The sequence below is a fragment of the Myxocyprinus asiaticus genome, chromosome 21, assembly GCF_019703515.2.
Source record: "Myxocyprinus asiaticus isolate MX2 ecotype Aquarium Trade chromosome 21, UBuf_Myxa_2, whole genome shotgun sequence".
NCBI classification, from domain to species: Eukaryota; Metazoa; Chordata; class Actinopteri; order Cypriniformes; family Catostomidae; genus Myxocyprinus; species Myxocyprinus asiaticus.
Genome location: NC_059364.1, coordinates 8,077,687 through 8,092,764, shown reverse-complemented (window position 1 = coordinate 8,092,764; position 15,078 = coordinate 8,077,687). Strand labels below are relative to the sequence as shown.

Below are 15,078 nucleotides of genomic sequence, written 5' to 3'. Positions count from 1 at the left end.
AATGATAGAAAAATCTCTGCTTTATATATCTAGCCAAAAGCTTCCCTGCTTTGTCCCCTGACTCAAAGTATGTCCTGCCCTGAACAGCCAAACTCCACCTTCCACGATAAAATAGGTATTATATCTGTATTTCATCAATTCTCTGAGGCCATCAGACAACATTTGGCGCTTCAGCTCTGCCTCAGCATTTTTAATATTCCCTTCTAAATCCACAATTTCTCGTGCTTTGAAATTTTTGATGAATGAGGCATACTGTATGATCCGGCCCCTAAGAACCGCCTTAAGTGCCTCCCAAGCCACACCCACAGAGGATACTGAGGACCAGTTGGTCTCCATATAAACACTGATTTCAGCTTTTAACATTTGTTGGAATTCAGTATTTTTCAAAGGGATACGTTAAAGCGCCAACTATATGATTTTTTTTTTCTCCGTATATGGCAACACCTCTAAACTCACCAGGGTGTGATCTGAGACTAAGATGTTTCCAATTGAGCAATCCACAATAGATGAAATGACGGACTTAGATATAAAAATGGAGAGAGATAATCCACTCATATTAACCTTTGACATATTAGAAAAATAGATTGTGTGTCAAAAACAAAATTATAAAGACCACATTCCAACATTAGAGCAACAAACAAACACCGAACTTCCCCCAAAACAAAGAAAAACTTGCGCATTAACCCCGCACATGACTGCGCCAACCGGCGTCAATCCTTCTAAACTTAAACAGTCCATGTACGTCTACGAGAGTTCCTGCGACAACTTTGCCGTCAGATTGCGTCCGGTGCTGCTGTACAAATTTTTTGAGACAGAATTACACAACAGAAAATAAACTATAAAACAAACTCCAGCCAATAGGCAGGATAAACACAAAGACATGTAAATTCCTCCACATAACTGATCCGAAGGTGTGTTCCTCCACAAAACAAACTCCAGCCGCTAGGCGGAACCAGCACAAAAACAAAAAAGGCGCTCAGTTCTTTGGACAGTCAAGTGAATGTTCAGTGAGTCAGGCTCACTAGGCTGTTACATGAGTGCAAAAAAATGCCCTAATCACTAGAAATATTCCACAGAACAAACTCCAACCAATAGGAGGCGTAAGAACAAAGAACGTGCAGATTCAACCACAACTGTCCTGAAGGAGTGTTACTCCACAAAACATACTCCGACCACTAGGCGGAACCAGCACAAAAAGAAACAAAGAAGGCGTCCAGCTTCCTCGAACAGTCAAGTGAATGTTCAGTGAGTCAGGTCCACTCGGCTTCATCACACATTTACTTACTCCATTGACTCCTATGAAGGATAATGCTTGCTGTGGGCATGTGAATGTTTTACGGCCATCCTTAGCATCTATTTTCAATTTGGCCGGAAACATCAGTGCGAAAGCGAACTTCCATTGATGTAAGAGATTCTTGCATTCCTTGAATTGATCCCGTTTCACTCTTGTTGAGTTCGCAAACTGTGGGAACAAGAAAATGTTGTGGTTCTTCCAAGAAAGCCTTCCTTTACTCCTCGCCTCGTGTAACACAAGATCTTTATCGGGTGATCTCAGAAATTTGGCTAGAATTGATTGGGCCTGTCTCCCTCAGTGGATCTCCGAGCCGGGACCCTGTGAGCTCACTCGAATTCCAGCTTATGGCCTGTTATGTCGAGCAGACTCGGGAAGAGCTTATCAAGGAATTTCAGCATATCTCTGCCTTCTTCGTTCTCAGGAATTCCAACAATTCGGACGTTGTTTCGCGGGCTATGATTCTCATTGTCTTACAATTTTTTCAAAATGCATTCCAAGTCCGCCTTGGTCGCTAGCGTGTTAGCAGCTAATTCCCTCTCCGATGACTCCAGATAATCGATCTGTTTCTCGACGTCCCCGATTCTTGTAAACAACTCCGAGAATTTCGTCTCCATGGAAGTGATCGATCGATGTAGTAGAGCAAGATCCTCCAAGTCCGCTTCGATCTTTGCCAGCATCACCAACATACCAGTTGACGCTGAATTTCTCCCGTCACACCATCCAAACCGAGTCCCTGGTCTGCGGCCCTGTCTGGGGTATCAGCTTGAGCACGTAAGATCCTTTTAATGTCTCCAGAGCCTGAGGATTTTGAATTCTTTGACATATTGTCTTCATAGAACAGTTATGGATCAGGGTGTATAGAATCTCACCAGTTTATGACCTAAAAAGTATTAAAAACTAGCAAAGTGCTCGGAGCTCGCCATTCACACGTCCAACCCTCACGTGGCGCCACGCGACCACCCTCGACATACTTCAGATTTAACATTTTCATTGTTTATTGTTTACCTTGATATTGTAATCTATTTAGAAGTCTGGGTTTTGATTCTTAACCCATCACAAGGAAAGTTGGAGTCTACTGTTCTTGCTCTGTGTCCCATTTCAAGACTATTCAAGGTTGCATTGTGATATGCCGTGATATTGCATTAAGAATCAGCAAATTGCTGTTTGTCACTCTCGCCCTTGTAAAATTTGACCAGTTATTCTTTAACAGAAAAAGAAACTCTATTAGATCAGTAACTTTCTATTGCCTGCTGCCCTACAGTCACTTCTCAATTCTCACTCTGGACCAAACACCCCTCTCCCGTCAGTGGTGACTGACTCGAGACACATCGTAGCTCTACTTTCTTGTTGCTAGGAGTTTAAGACCCCCATGACAACGTTCATTAGACATCCCTGTCTGCCTGGAGTTTTTAAGAATTTACACAGAGACGGTTTTAATGAAAACCCCAAAAAAGACTCCTCAGCCTGAAGACAATGTTTCCATCAAACTCTGAAAGTGTCACACAATTGGAGCCTGAAGTGGCAGACCTGTCTCTTCCAGAATAGTTTTATTGTGTTTAGAAAAGAGCTTCCCCTCATGAGACTTTAGTTAACTTCTAATGCTTAACTAATGCTTTTAGAAGACAATGAAATGCAATGAACTGTTGGCCACAACTGGAGTAGTCCATTGCACAGCCACTAACCTTTACTATGAGTTAAAGGAACAGATTACCCAAAAATGAAAATTCTCTCAACATTTTCTCACCCTTATGCCATTTTATGCTGATTTTATGTTCTTTTTGGAGCGTCAAAATTTTGGCACCCATTTGCTTGCATTCTATGGACCTACAGAGCTGAGATATTCTTCTAAAAATCTTCATTTGTGTTCTGCAGAAGAAAGAAAGTCATACACATCTGGGATGCCATGAGGGTGAATAAATGATGAGAGAATTTTCGTTTTTGGGTGAACTATCCCTTTAATGAAGCAGGAACTAATACAGAACCACTGGCTTCAAGAAGTAGTTCATCCAAACATTCTTACATCTTCAAAAAAAAAATGTAATTATGTTTCCAAATTTCCAAACATTCCACCCATTTAATTTTTTGGTGTAAACATCCGAAACTCAAGCCATTGGTTGAAGCAGAAGTTGACAAAGTACTCTACACCAATGGTTCTTTACTGGTTTTGCTTCAGGACCCAGATTATACATTGGACATACATTTGCGACCCAGCAATGTAGCCTGGGTCACATTTTCTTTTGTCTTGTATAGTTTTGTTCGTGGTTTTCAAGAATAAGGGTATGTATCAAGTGACATTATTTTTGGTGTTGATGTCATAAGTCTTGGAGGTCCAGACTTTAAAGCCCTTCATGTACTTGCACTTTTGGGTCGAAACTCACCAGTTGAGAAACACTGCTCTACACAAGTATGCAAACACAGATGTGAATGCTTGGCCAATTATTTGCAAGTGTGCAGTCCCATTGTACATGCTAAACGATTGTTCTTTCATTTCCCTGGTGGTGAAAAATCTCAAGAGGGTGAGTTAACTTCACATTTTTTCACATTTAGGTAGCTAGGTATAAACATATCAACAGTTTAATTAAAGCCGGGTGCACTGAGCAATTTTGACAGTCCTTTACAATTGATGCTTGTTGACTATACGATATGATCCCAGTGAAATGTTTGGTCTTAATCATCCCAATTGACGACGTTGATTGGGTGTTGTGTCATCTGGCTACCGTAGGAGTAGACACACTGCATGACTGTAATGCAGAAGTTTGGACACTGCCAGAACTTTGTTGGAGGTTTCATCGCGAAGGCAATTAATCAGCCGTGTGCCGTACGACTGCTAATTTTGCTGTACAACAAGAAAAATCTTTTACGATCCCCGAAATGTGTCTCAGACAGCCAAAATTGTACAGAGTGAACATAAATTTACTTGAACTAACTTGCCTAAAAAGATTCTCTTCAAACTTGTGCGCCGCCATGACAGGGAAACTGACTGTAGAAGAAGACTTAGTGCCATTTTGTAGCAACACTGTGTACAGCAGTGGCCAAAAATATTGGCACCCTTGGTAAATATGAGCAAAGAAGGCTGTGGAAAAAAAAATCTGAATTGTTTATCCTTTTGATCTTTCATTCAGAAAATTCACAAAAATCTAACTTTTAATTGAAGTAAAACAATTGAAAGAGGGGAAATATCTCATTATTAAACAAATATTTTTCTCCATAACTTGTTGGCCAAAATTATTGGCACCCCTAGAAATTCTATCTGAAGTATATTCCCATTCATATTTCACACTTTTTAGTGCACCTGGGTGACTAGGAACATGAAATTGTTCAGCCATGACTTCCTGTTTCACAGGGGTATAAATATGAGGTAACACACAGGCCAAATTCCCTTAATCATCTATCACAGTGGGTTAGACTAAAGAATATAGTTCTGATGTGCGTCAAAAGGTTGTTGAGCTTCACAAAATGGGAAGTGGCTATAAGAAAATAGCCAAAGCATTGAAAATACCCATTTCCACAATCAGGGCAATAATTAAGAAGTTCCAATCAACTGGAGATGTTAAGAATCGGCCTGGAAAAGGACGTGTGCCTATATTGTTTCCAAGCACGGTAAGGAGGATGGTTCAAGTGGCCAAAGAATCTCCAAGGATCACAGCTGGAGAATTACAGAAATTAGTTTGGTCTTGGGGTCAGAAAGTCTAAAAAAAAAAAAAAACATCAGACATCACCTACATCACCACAAGTTGTTTGGGAGGGTTTCAAGAGAAAAAGCTTCTGCTCTCATCCAACAACAAACTCGAGCGTCTTCAGTTTGCCAGACACTACTGGAACTTAAAATGCGACCGGGTTCTATGGTCAGATGAAACCAAAAAAGAGCTTTTTGGAAGCAAACACCAGAGATGGGTTTGGCGTACACAGAGATGCAGTACCCAGTGCCCACAGTTAAATGTGGTGAAGGATCTTGAATGTTGTGGGGTTGTTTTTCTGCCAGAGGTTCTGGACATCTTGTTCGGATACTTGGCATTATGGACTCTATCAAATACCAACAGATAAAAAAATCAAAACCTGACTGCCTCTGCCAGAAATCTTACAATGGGCCCTGGTTGGATTTTCCAGCAGGACAATGATCCAAAACAAACATCAAAATCAACACAAAAATGGTTCACTGACCACTGGCCATCCCAGACCCCTGACCTGAACCCCATAGAAAATTTGTGGGGTGAACTGAAGAGGAGAGTCCACCAACATGGACCTCTGAATTTGAAGGATCTGTAGAGATTCTGTATGGAGGAATGGTCTCAGATCACTTGCCATGTGTTCTCCAACCGCATTAGGCATTATAAGAGAAGACTCAGAGCTGTTATCTTGGCAAAGAGGGGTTGCAAAAAGTATTGAATAAAAGGGTGCCAATAATTATGGCCAGTGCGTTTTGGAGAAAAATATTTATTTAATAATGATATTTCCCCTGTTTCAATTGTTTTACTTCAATTAAAGGTTAGATTTTTGTGAATTTTTTGAATGAAAGATGGCTAAACAATGCAGATTTTTTTTTTCACAGCCTCCTTTGCGCATATTTACCAAGGGTGCCAATATTTTTGGCCACTACTCTATGTTGGATTGCGTTGCATTTTGGACAATGAACAAAATCGTGCTTGCATAGCTATAAGCGCTTTCACATACTTCCGTAGAATATATTTGGGGTCCTAACAGTGACATACAAGTGGTGGTCAGGACACGTTTGCCCCCTCTGCTGTGGGATGCAGCAGGACTTTCACTGTTGCATTGGTGACTATTCCCATGGGATGCCCACAAAACCTATGTCTCTGTCTCTCGTTTCTCCCCCTCTTCTTCTGTCTGTCCCCTCTGTCATGTCCTCTTGACTCACTTCTCTGGAGCAGCCAGGAGCTATGGTCGCAGAAGAGGTAACCTGTCACCTTCTGAATGTTATGTGCTTGCAAAAATGATGGGGCTTGTGCTTGGGCTGAATTGATATTCATGAGGGTGATTTGGACATTTGTGGGGAGTGGGGTCATAATAACTGCTTCCTTTGATTTGTGATTGAATGAAATCTTTTTAATTTTGCCAATTTTCTGCTAATCATTGAAATAGGGTTTGTTTTTTCATCACTGGATATAAACAAAGTGGTCAGAGAGATATATTAGCCATCAATTTCCTAACACAGTTGTTAACAGTCGTGGTTTTGGGGTTTCGTTTAGAAAAATATGCAATATTGTCATACCAGAGTCATTGTGTTCCTCAGTCAAAAGTGTTTCTTTACAGTGGCTCATACATTTTTCCTGTACAAACATTGATAAATGCTTTATCAATCCTCTTGACCAATGATTCCCAATCGGGGGTACCCTAGGGGGTAAGTAAGCAGGTCCCGGGGGGTACGCGAAAAGAATAGGATTTTGCTATGTTGAACCTAATAAAATGACATGTACAATGTAAAAATAATAAGGATTAGGGATGGATAAAAATTTTGATTTTTCAATTAATCACGATCTTCATTTGAACAGTCCCGATATCGATTTTTTACTCTATGCAAAGTTAGGCGCCGAGAGCTTTTCACTGGGTTGAGAGTCAAATTTGGTTTTGAATCGTCCCGTATAATGTGTGTCCAAAGATGAGACATAACCCTAACCTAACCCTTATCCTAACTCTGGTGTTGTTAAACAAGCACCATTTAGGCGCAAGGAACAATTTTTGTATATACAGTATAGCCTTACAGTTGAAAAGAGCCATCCAACTCTTAGTGCTCCGCCATTTTTGTAAATCCAGCATTTTGAACATGTCGCCTCCAAAGCTGCCAAGGGATTATGGGATAGTAAAGTGTCCAGTCGATCCACACCAGAAATAGTACGGCATATTCTGTAAACAGGTTTTCATATCCGCCATATCACTTAAACTGCATCGTTCTTAACTGCCAAATCAAGTTTGTTATCTTAATGACATGACAGAGATGCTGAAGTTTTAAAGAAGCAGTGCATTTTTGTGACATGGGAGATCAGTTTGCGTGGTCGGCCAAATTATGAGACCACCGATCGAGTCACAGGAAGTGAATATCAGTACCTATCGGTGACCGATCGATCAGAGCATCCTTAGTACTAATGTCAGAAAATGTTGGGAAACACTGCTCTAGACAGTATGATTATGGATTGGAAATCAGTGTTATCAAACATAAAAAAGTTGGCCATTGACTGTAATATCCACCCTGTATGTTTAGAGGAAATCATGTATTCTTATTTTGAGTTTTGTACTAATTCTGTCAGGTCTGCGCTAGAGAGTTCTTCAATTCACTCAAATGTTGGTTTTTGCTGTAGTATGGAAATCTAGTATGGAACATTAGATACATTTAATCAAATACCTTGTAATCCATGCTATTAAAATAAATTATTATTGAAATTAAATTGGTTTAGAAAGAAAGAAATTATTTTTCTTTTGGACCCACTTTATATTAGTTGTCTTTAACTATGTACTTAAGCATTGGATACAATGTACTTATGTACATACGTGTTGTTGCATTGTACCTGCATTTAATAACATTTGTAGTTACACTGTTAACCTCACCCCTAACCCTAAATCTACCCATAAATCAACCTCAGTAGCAGCAAATGTGAATCATTTGAAAATTTTGCATAATATGTAGTTACACAATAAATAAATGGTATTGTATGTATTTTAATGTTAGTACATAGTAGTTAAAGACACCTAATATAGCGTGGGACCACTTTATGGTGGTCCACTTTGATTAATCAATTTCTCTCCTCTGGGTCTCTCTCTCTCTCTCTCTCTCTCTCTCTCTCTCTCTCTCTCTCTCTCGCTCGCTCGCTCGCTCTCTCCTTCCTCCACACACTTTCATCTCCTGTCCTGTGTGATTCCTCTTTTTCTTTTATTCTCTATACTTCGTGTTGCAGGTCGCTCTTCACTGTTTCCTTTTGAGGACGGCTTCCTGGATGATGGTCATGGTGACCAGACCCTCACTCCTGGCCTGAGCTTCCCCACCCGCTGTCAGAATGGAGAGAGGATGGAACGCTACTCCAGGAAGGTGTTTGTTGGTGGACTGCCACCTGATATCGATGAAGGTACTTGGCACAAACACACACTCCGCTTAGTGCTTAACTTGAGTTGGGAGGGTATTTTTGTTAACCAGTTGGTAAATGTCTCTGTTTAATGGTGTAGGGCATTTTTAAGCCTCATTCGTATAATAAAATCAAAACTGATGCTACTTACTTTTTAATGCATGTTCCTGGTCTTACAATGCACGATGTATTGGTACATGTTATTCCAAAGAAAAGGTTTGCTCCTCCTCTGAAATGACTTTTATTTTGGGCTGATGTAACGAATCCCTTTATTTTGGTATGTAATGGCCACTTTTTCACAATCCAGTCAATAGAGCTATTCAGGTTGTAGTCCAAAAAACCCATTTTCGAGCCATGGGTTCCCTCATGATTTTCCTATGGGTTTTTATAAGAGATCTTATATAGATCTTAAAATAAGATCTGTGGTAAACATTACTTGAAGATACTTTGACGTTTTTATCTACAACATAAATTACTTTCGGCCATATCCCAAAAATGAATTTTAACCCACTGTATTTAAAAAAAATAAAGTATGTTCCTGACAATTTGCTAGATAAGGACTACAATGGTTTTCCATTTCGTCAGGCACGTACACTCGCTTGTTGTAGTTGTAGTCCTTATATAGCAACTTGTCAGCAAAACATACTTTTTTTTTAAAACATGGGTCATGGGTCATACTAAGTGTAATTTATGTTGTAGAACAAAACGTCCAAGTACTTACAAGTTATGTTTACCACCTTTACTTACCAGAACTTATTTTACCCGTAAATTGAAAAAAATCCATGATAGAAACCCATAGGTAATTCCAGAAGGAACCCAAGGCGAATTAGCCCTCCATGTTTGCCTAAAAATGTATGTCTCGGCTGAACAGCTCTCTAAAATCAAGTCCTGCACTATATATTTTTTTTCTCATTGAACTCTTGTTGTTTTAAAAAAAAAAAAAAGGCACATGGAAGTAAAATCAGTTGTGAATACTGTTTAAAAAAAAATAAAAAATTCTATGTGAACATATTTTTGCTTGGCTGACAAAACGATCTGTGGAAAATTCCATAGCCATGTCTAGGGGACTAGATTTTCAAAGGCTACGTTAACACAGGCAGGAAAAAATCAGATTTGTTGGCCAATCTGACTCAAATCCTTTTAGGTTTTTGTAGTCTGAACAGGACACAAACACACAAAAAAATTTATTTTTACAAACCTGATCCAAACAACATTCGTAGTTGGTTTAGAATCTGATTAAAATCGGATTTTTGATAATGCGTCTCAGTCTGTATGGTCAGATCAGATTTGTGCATCAATTATTGTGCGCGACGGGTTGTTTCCTCAGGTGTTGTGACAAGAAGACCTGTTCTGCGTTCCAAACGCCATAAATGATGCCTTCACTGGGCACTTCAAAAGGAAAACAATAATGATGGCCACACACATCATTAAATGAGATTTTTCAAAACAAAATTATTTAAAAAGTCAGAATGACCATTTTATTACACCTTTCAGCCCTCCTACAGTGGAAGGCAAAGTCTATGAGGGGAACGGGTATGATCTCTTCTGAATGGAAGGCACCCACGTCATGTACACTGGCGGCCAAAAGTTTGGAATAATGTACAGATTTTGCTGTTTCAGAAGGAAATTGGTACATTTATTTACCAAAGTGGCATTCAACTGATCACAAAGTATAGTCAGGACATTACTGATGTAAAAAAACAGCACCATCACTATTTGAAAAAATCATTTTTGATCAAATCTAGACAGGCCCCATTTCCAGCAGCCATCACTCCAACACCTTATCCTTGAGTAATCATGCTAAATTGCTAATTTGGTACTAGAAAATCACTTGCCATTATATCAAACACTGCTGAAAGTTATTTGGTTCATTAAATGAAGCTTAACATTGTCTTTGTGTTTGTTTTGAGTTGCCACAGTATGCAATAGACTGGCATGTCTTAAGGTCAATATTAGGTCAAAAATGGCAAAAAAAAAAGAAACAGCTTTCTCTAGAAACTCGTCAGTCAATAATTGTTTTGAGGAACGAAGGCTTGAAATTGCCAAAAAACTGAAGATTTCATACAAAGGTGTACACTTCAGTGTTCAAAGACAAAGGACAACTGGCTCTAACAAGGACTGAATGAGATGTGGAAGGCCCAAATACAACTAAACAAGAGGATAAGTACATCAGAGTCTCTAGTTTGAGAAATAGACACCGCACATGTCCTCAGCTGACAGCTTCATTGAATTCTACTCGCTCAACACCAGTTTCATGTACAACAGTAAAGAGAAGACTCAAAAGTTTCATGTACAACATCAAAGAAAAAGCCACTTTTGAAACAGAAAAGAAAAGGTTAGAGTGGGCAAAGAAACACAGACATTGGACAACAGATGATTGGAAAAGAGTGTTATGGATCTTAACCCCATTGAGCTTTTGTGGGATCAGATAGACTGTAAGGTGCGTGAGAAGTGCCCGACAAGACAGCCACATCTATGGCAAGTGCTACAGGAAGCGTGGGGTGAAATGTCACCTGAGTATCTGGACAAACTGACAGCTAGAATGCCAAGGATCTGCAAAGCTGTCATTGCTGCATGTGGAGGATTTTTTGATGAGAACTCTTTGAAGTAGTTTAAGAAGTTCTGAAATTTTTTTTCAAATTGTAATAGTAATTTATTACGTTATTAATGTCCGGACTATACATTGTGATCAGTTTATTGCCACTTTGGTGAATAAAAGTACCAATTTCTTTCCATAAGAGCAAAATCTATACATTATTCCAAACCTTTGAACACCAGTGTATATGTTACAGGGCAACCAACACAGTGAAAACCTCTTTTAAAATAATACAGACATTGGCTTTACTCATCCAAAGAGATGCGCAAAGGTTCAGTAACATACAGTACTGTGCAAAAGTTTTAGGCACTTAAGAACATTTGTCTAAAGATGGTTATTTATATCTTCAGCTTTAGTGTCAACAGGAAAAATAAATTTTAGACTCCCAAACATTACTTTTGCAAATAGAAAAGATTAGAATTGAAGAACAGGGCGTTCTGCAAGAGATGGCATTGCCCCAACAAAACCCCCCACTGAACATCGTATCATTCTGGGATTACATGAAGAGACAGAAGCAACTGAGATAGCCTAAATAGATAGAAGAACTGTGGTGAATTCTCCAAGAAACTTGGTACATACTATCTGCCAGCAACCAAGAAAAACTGTGTCCAGGTGTACCTAGGAGAATTGGTGCTGTTTTAAAGGCAAAGGTGGTCACACCAAATATTGATTTAGCTTTTTTATGTTTACTGGACTTTGAATGATGTTAATTGATAAATGAAAACAATTTATGGCATTATTTCTGAAGACATCCTCACTATGCAACATTTTTCACAAGTGCCTAAAACTTTTGCACAGTACTATATACCGGCTGCGAGCCACCACAACTTGATAAGGAATGTCTCACGCGACTACAGGACGCTTTAGCATTTTAAGTGCTTCAATATAGGATGGGTATCCTCTTCAAGAGTCTCGTTGTCCAACCCTTTTATGTTTAGTACAGGACACAAAATCTTCAATACAGGATGTTTCGCTGCCGCTAAAACACAGGACAATAGGTGTCCCGTATGGGATAAAATAAGGACAGTTGTTATTTAAACCCTAGGAGCAATGAACATTGCATATGCCACCTTTCCCATTTTTTAAGCCGTTGTCTACGACGAATGTGTTTTGGATCCTACCCTCATTAAAAAAAATCCATTGCTAAACTCTCACGCGTGGTGAAAGTACGTATGTTTGCATCATTACTATGACAACTAATGTGGACGTGCTAATAAAAGGGACTGCTGTCTGAACAGAAAAATGTCAGATTTGTCCACATATAACCTGCAGTTTGAATAGTCAAAAAAATTGGATTAGATAAAAAATCAGATTTTTCCTGCAGTGTGAACAAAGCCAAAGTGACTTGGAGGTGGGTTGTTTTGACTTGGGATAATAAGCAACCACCTGTTGCAGTTATGTGGAGGGAGAACCTATAACCATTAAAGACCATCGAACGCTTGCTTTTTTTTAATATACAATCTTTGGAATCCATATTTTTGGCCTAAAAACTTTCCCTTTTTTCCTACAGATGAGATCACAAATAGTTTCCGTCGCTACGGACACCTGGTGGTGGACTGGCCTCATAAAGCAGAGAGCAAATCCTATTTTCCCCCTAAAGGTAATGACATCAGGACATCAGCTCTCCTGCAGCCCTTCAATACAGCTGCAAACATTCAACAAATCGCAATTATCCAGTGTGAAACCCCAGTCAAATTTTGTTTGAAGATATCAAGAGGCCAAGTTTTGGCTGATAGCTTGTCCGGTTAGACACATATTTTGAAATAAATTTTTTGGTATTCAGTGACTAATTCTTTTTGGGGGGAAATGTGTGAAATAAATTGATATTTAAAAAAAGTGTGAAATAAATTGGTATTTTTCCTTCTGCTGCATTTGACGTCACAGCTCAGGATAGTCGCTAGTAAACCTAGCTTGGGAATGTGTGCATTCTTGTGGTGCAATCAGCTTTGTCATGACAGAGTTATTCGTCACATGGCATTTACAGCTCGGGTCATTGGCTCACACACTTCCGTGCCCATGAGTAAAGATGGCAGCAAGTGCAAAGATTGTTTTTCTTAAAGAAGTTTATTGTGTGTACGCTGGTAGATGTTGTGTTTTGTGCGTCACATTGGTCTCTATCAGTTCAAAAAAATGCCTCCAGGTGTTGCATTGCTGTGGCATGCACAGACACACAGACAAGTACTTGCATATACAGTACACACCTAGAGGGAGAGATCAACTGCATTTCATCATACACCGATCAGCCACAATATTAAAACCACCTGCCTAATATTGTGTAGTTCTCCCTCGTGCCACCAAAACAGCACCAACCCGCATCTCAGAATAGCATTTTTAGGGGGCCTTGGTAGCTCAGCGATTATTGACGCTGACTACCAGCCCTGGACTCGCAAGTTTGAATCCAGGCTGTGTTGAGTGACTCCAGCCAGGTTCCCTAAGCAACCAAATTGGCCCGGTTGCTAGGGAGGGTAGAGTCACATGGGGTAACCTCCTCGTGGTTGCTGTAATGTGGTTCTCGCTCTCGGTGGGAGGCGTGTTAAGTTGTGCATGGATGCTACGGAGAATAGCGTGAAGCCTCCACATGCGCTGTCTCCACGGTAATGCGCTCAACAAGCCACGTGATAAGATGAGCAGATTGACAGTCTCAGACGCGGAGGCAACTGAGATTTGTCCTCCACCACGAGGACCTAGAGCTTATTGGGAATTGGGCATGCCAAATTTGGGAGAAAGGGGGAGAAGAAAAAAAAGAATAGCATTCTGAAATGCTATTCTTCTCACCACAATTGTACAATTGAGTTGTTATCTGAGTACCGTAGACTTTGTCAGTTCGAACCAGTCTGGCCATTCTATGTTGACCTCTCTCCTCAACAATTTCCATCCACAGAACTGCCCCTCACTGGATGTTTTTTGTTTTTGGCACCATTCTGAGTAAATTCTAGAGACTGTTGTGTGTGAAAATCCCAGGAGATCAGCAGTTACAGAAATACTCAAACCTGCCCATCTGGCACCAACAATCATGCCACGGTCCAAATCACTGAGATCAAATTTTTTCCCCATTCTGATGGTTGATGTGAACATTAACTGAAGCTCCTGACCCATATCTGCATTGCTGCCACACAATTTGCTGATTAGATAATTGCATGGTTGATTGCTGGTGCCAGACGGGCTGGTTTGAGTATTTCTGTAACTGCTGATCTCCTCGGATTTTCACACACAAAAATTTACTGCCAAAAACAAAACATCCAGTGAATGGTAGTTCTTTGGACGGAAACACCTTGTTGGTGAGAGAGGTCAACAGAGAATGGCCAGACTGGTTCGAACTGACAAAGTCTACGGTACCTCAGATAACCACTCTGTACAATTGTGGTGAGAAGAATAGCATCTCAGAATGCTATTCTGAAATGCACTTTGGCGGCACAAGGGGGACCTACGCAATATTAGGAAGGTGGTTTTAATGTTGTGGCTGATTGGTGTATAACGCATGCAGATGTTTGTGTGAGTACCTGGAAAGAGTGACTGAGCTCAGAGCACAGGTTTGAGTCCATGTATCACATTATGGAAGCTATTAACAATATAGTACTCTAGGAGTCACGTGGCGCCATGCGAGGGTCAGATGTGTGAATGGCGAGCTCTGCGCACTTTGCTAGTTTTTAATACTTTTTGTGTCATAAACCGGTGAGATTCTATACACCCTGTTCCATAACTGTTCTTTGAAGTCAGTATGTCAAAGAATTCAAAATCCTCGGGCTCTGGAGACATTAAAAGACACTTACATGCCTAAGCTTATACCCCCGACAAGGCCGCAGACCAGGGACTCAATTTGGATGGTGTGGCGGGAGAGATTCAGAGCCAACTGTCGAACATGTCGGCAATGCTGGTGATCACTGCCATGGAGACTAAATTCTCTGAGTTGGTGACAAGAATGGGGGACATCGAGAAACGGGTCGATTTATTTTGAGTCATCGGAGAGGGAATTAGCTGCTAACCCGCTAGAAACCAAGGCAGATTTGCAGCGTGTCTGGAAAAAGTTGGAAGACCTTGAGAATCGTAATTGGTGAAACAACGTCCAAATTGTTGGAATTCCTGAGAATGAAGAAGGCAGAGATTTGGTGAAATTC

General features: G+C 40.1%; 1 protein-coding gene across 10 annotated transcripts in view; it reads left to right on the top strand.

The window, feature by feature from the left end:
• The window catches only part of LOC127412199 (cytoplasmic polyadenylation element-binding protein 3-like), a 65,982-nt gene that overhangs the window by 28,671 nt on the left and 22,233 nt on the right, over window positions 1–15,078 (top strand). For 8 of the 10 annotated variants that reach the window (XM_051648383.1, XM_051648380.1, XM_051648382.1 and 5 more), the window contains 3 exons: window positions 6,184–6,207; window positions 8,203–8,370; window positions 12,474–12,563. In XM_051648383.1, coding sequence (XP_051504343.1) covers window positions 6,184–6,207; window positions 8,203–8,370; window positions 12,474–12,563 — 282 coding nt within the window. The remainder of the gene's footprint in view (window positions 1–6,183; window positions 6,208–8,202; window positions 8,371–12,473; window positions 12,564–15,078) is intronic. The other 2 variants (XM_051648385.1, XM_051648381.1) reach the window with 1 other exon arrangement.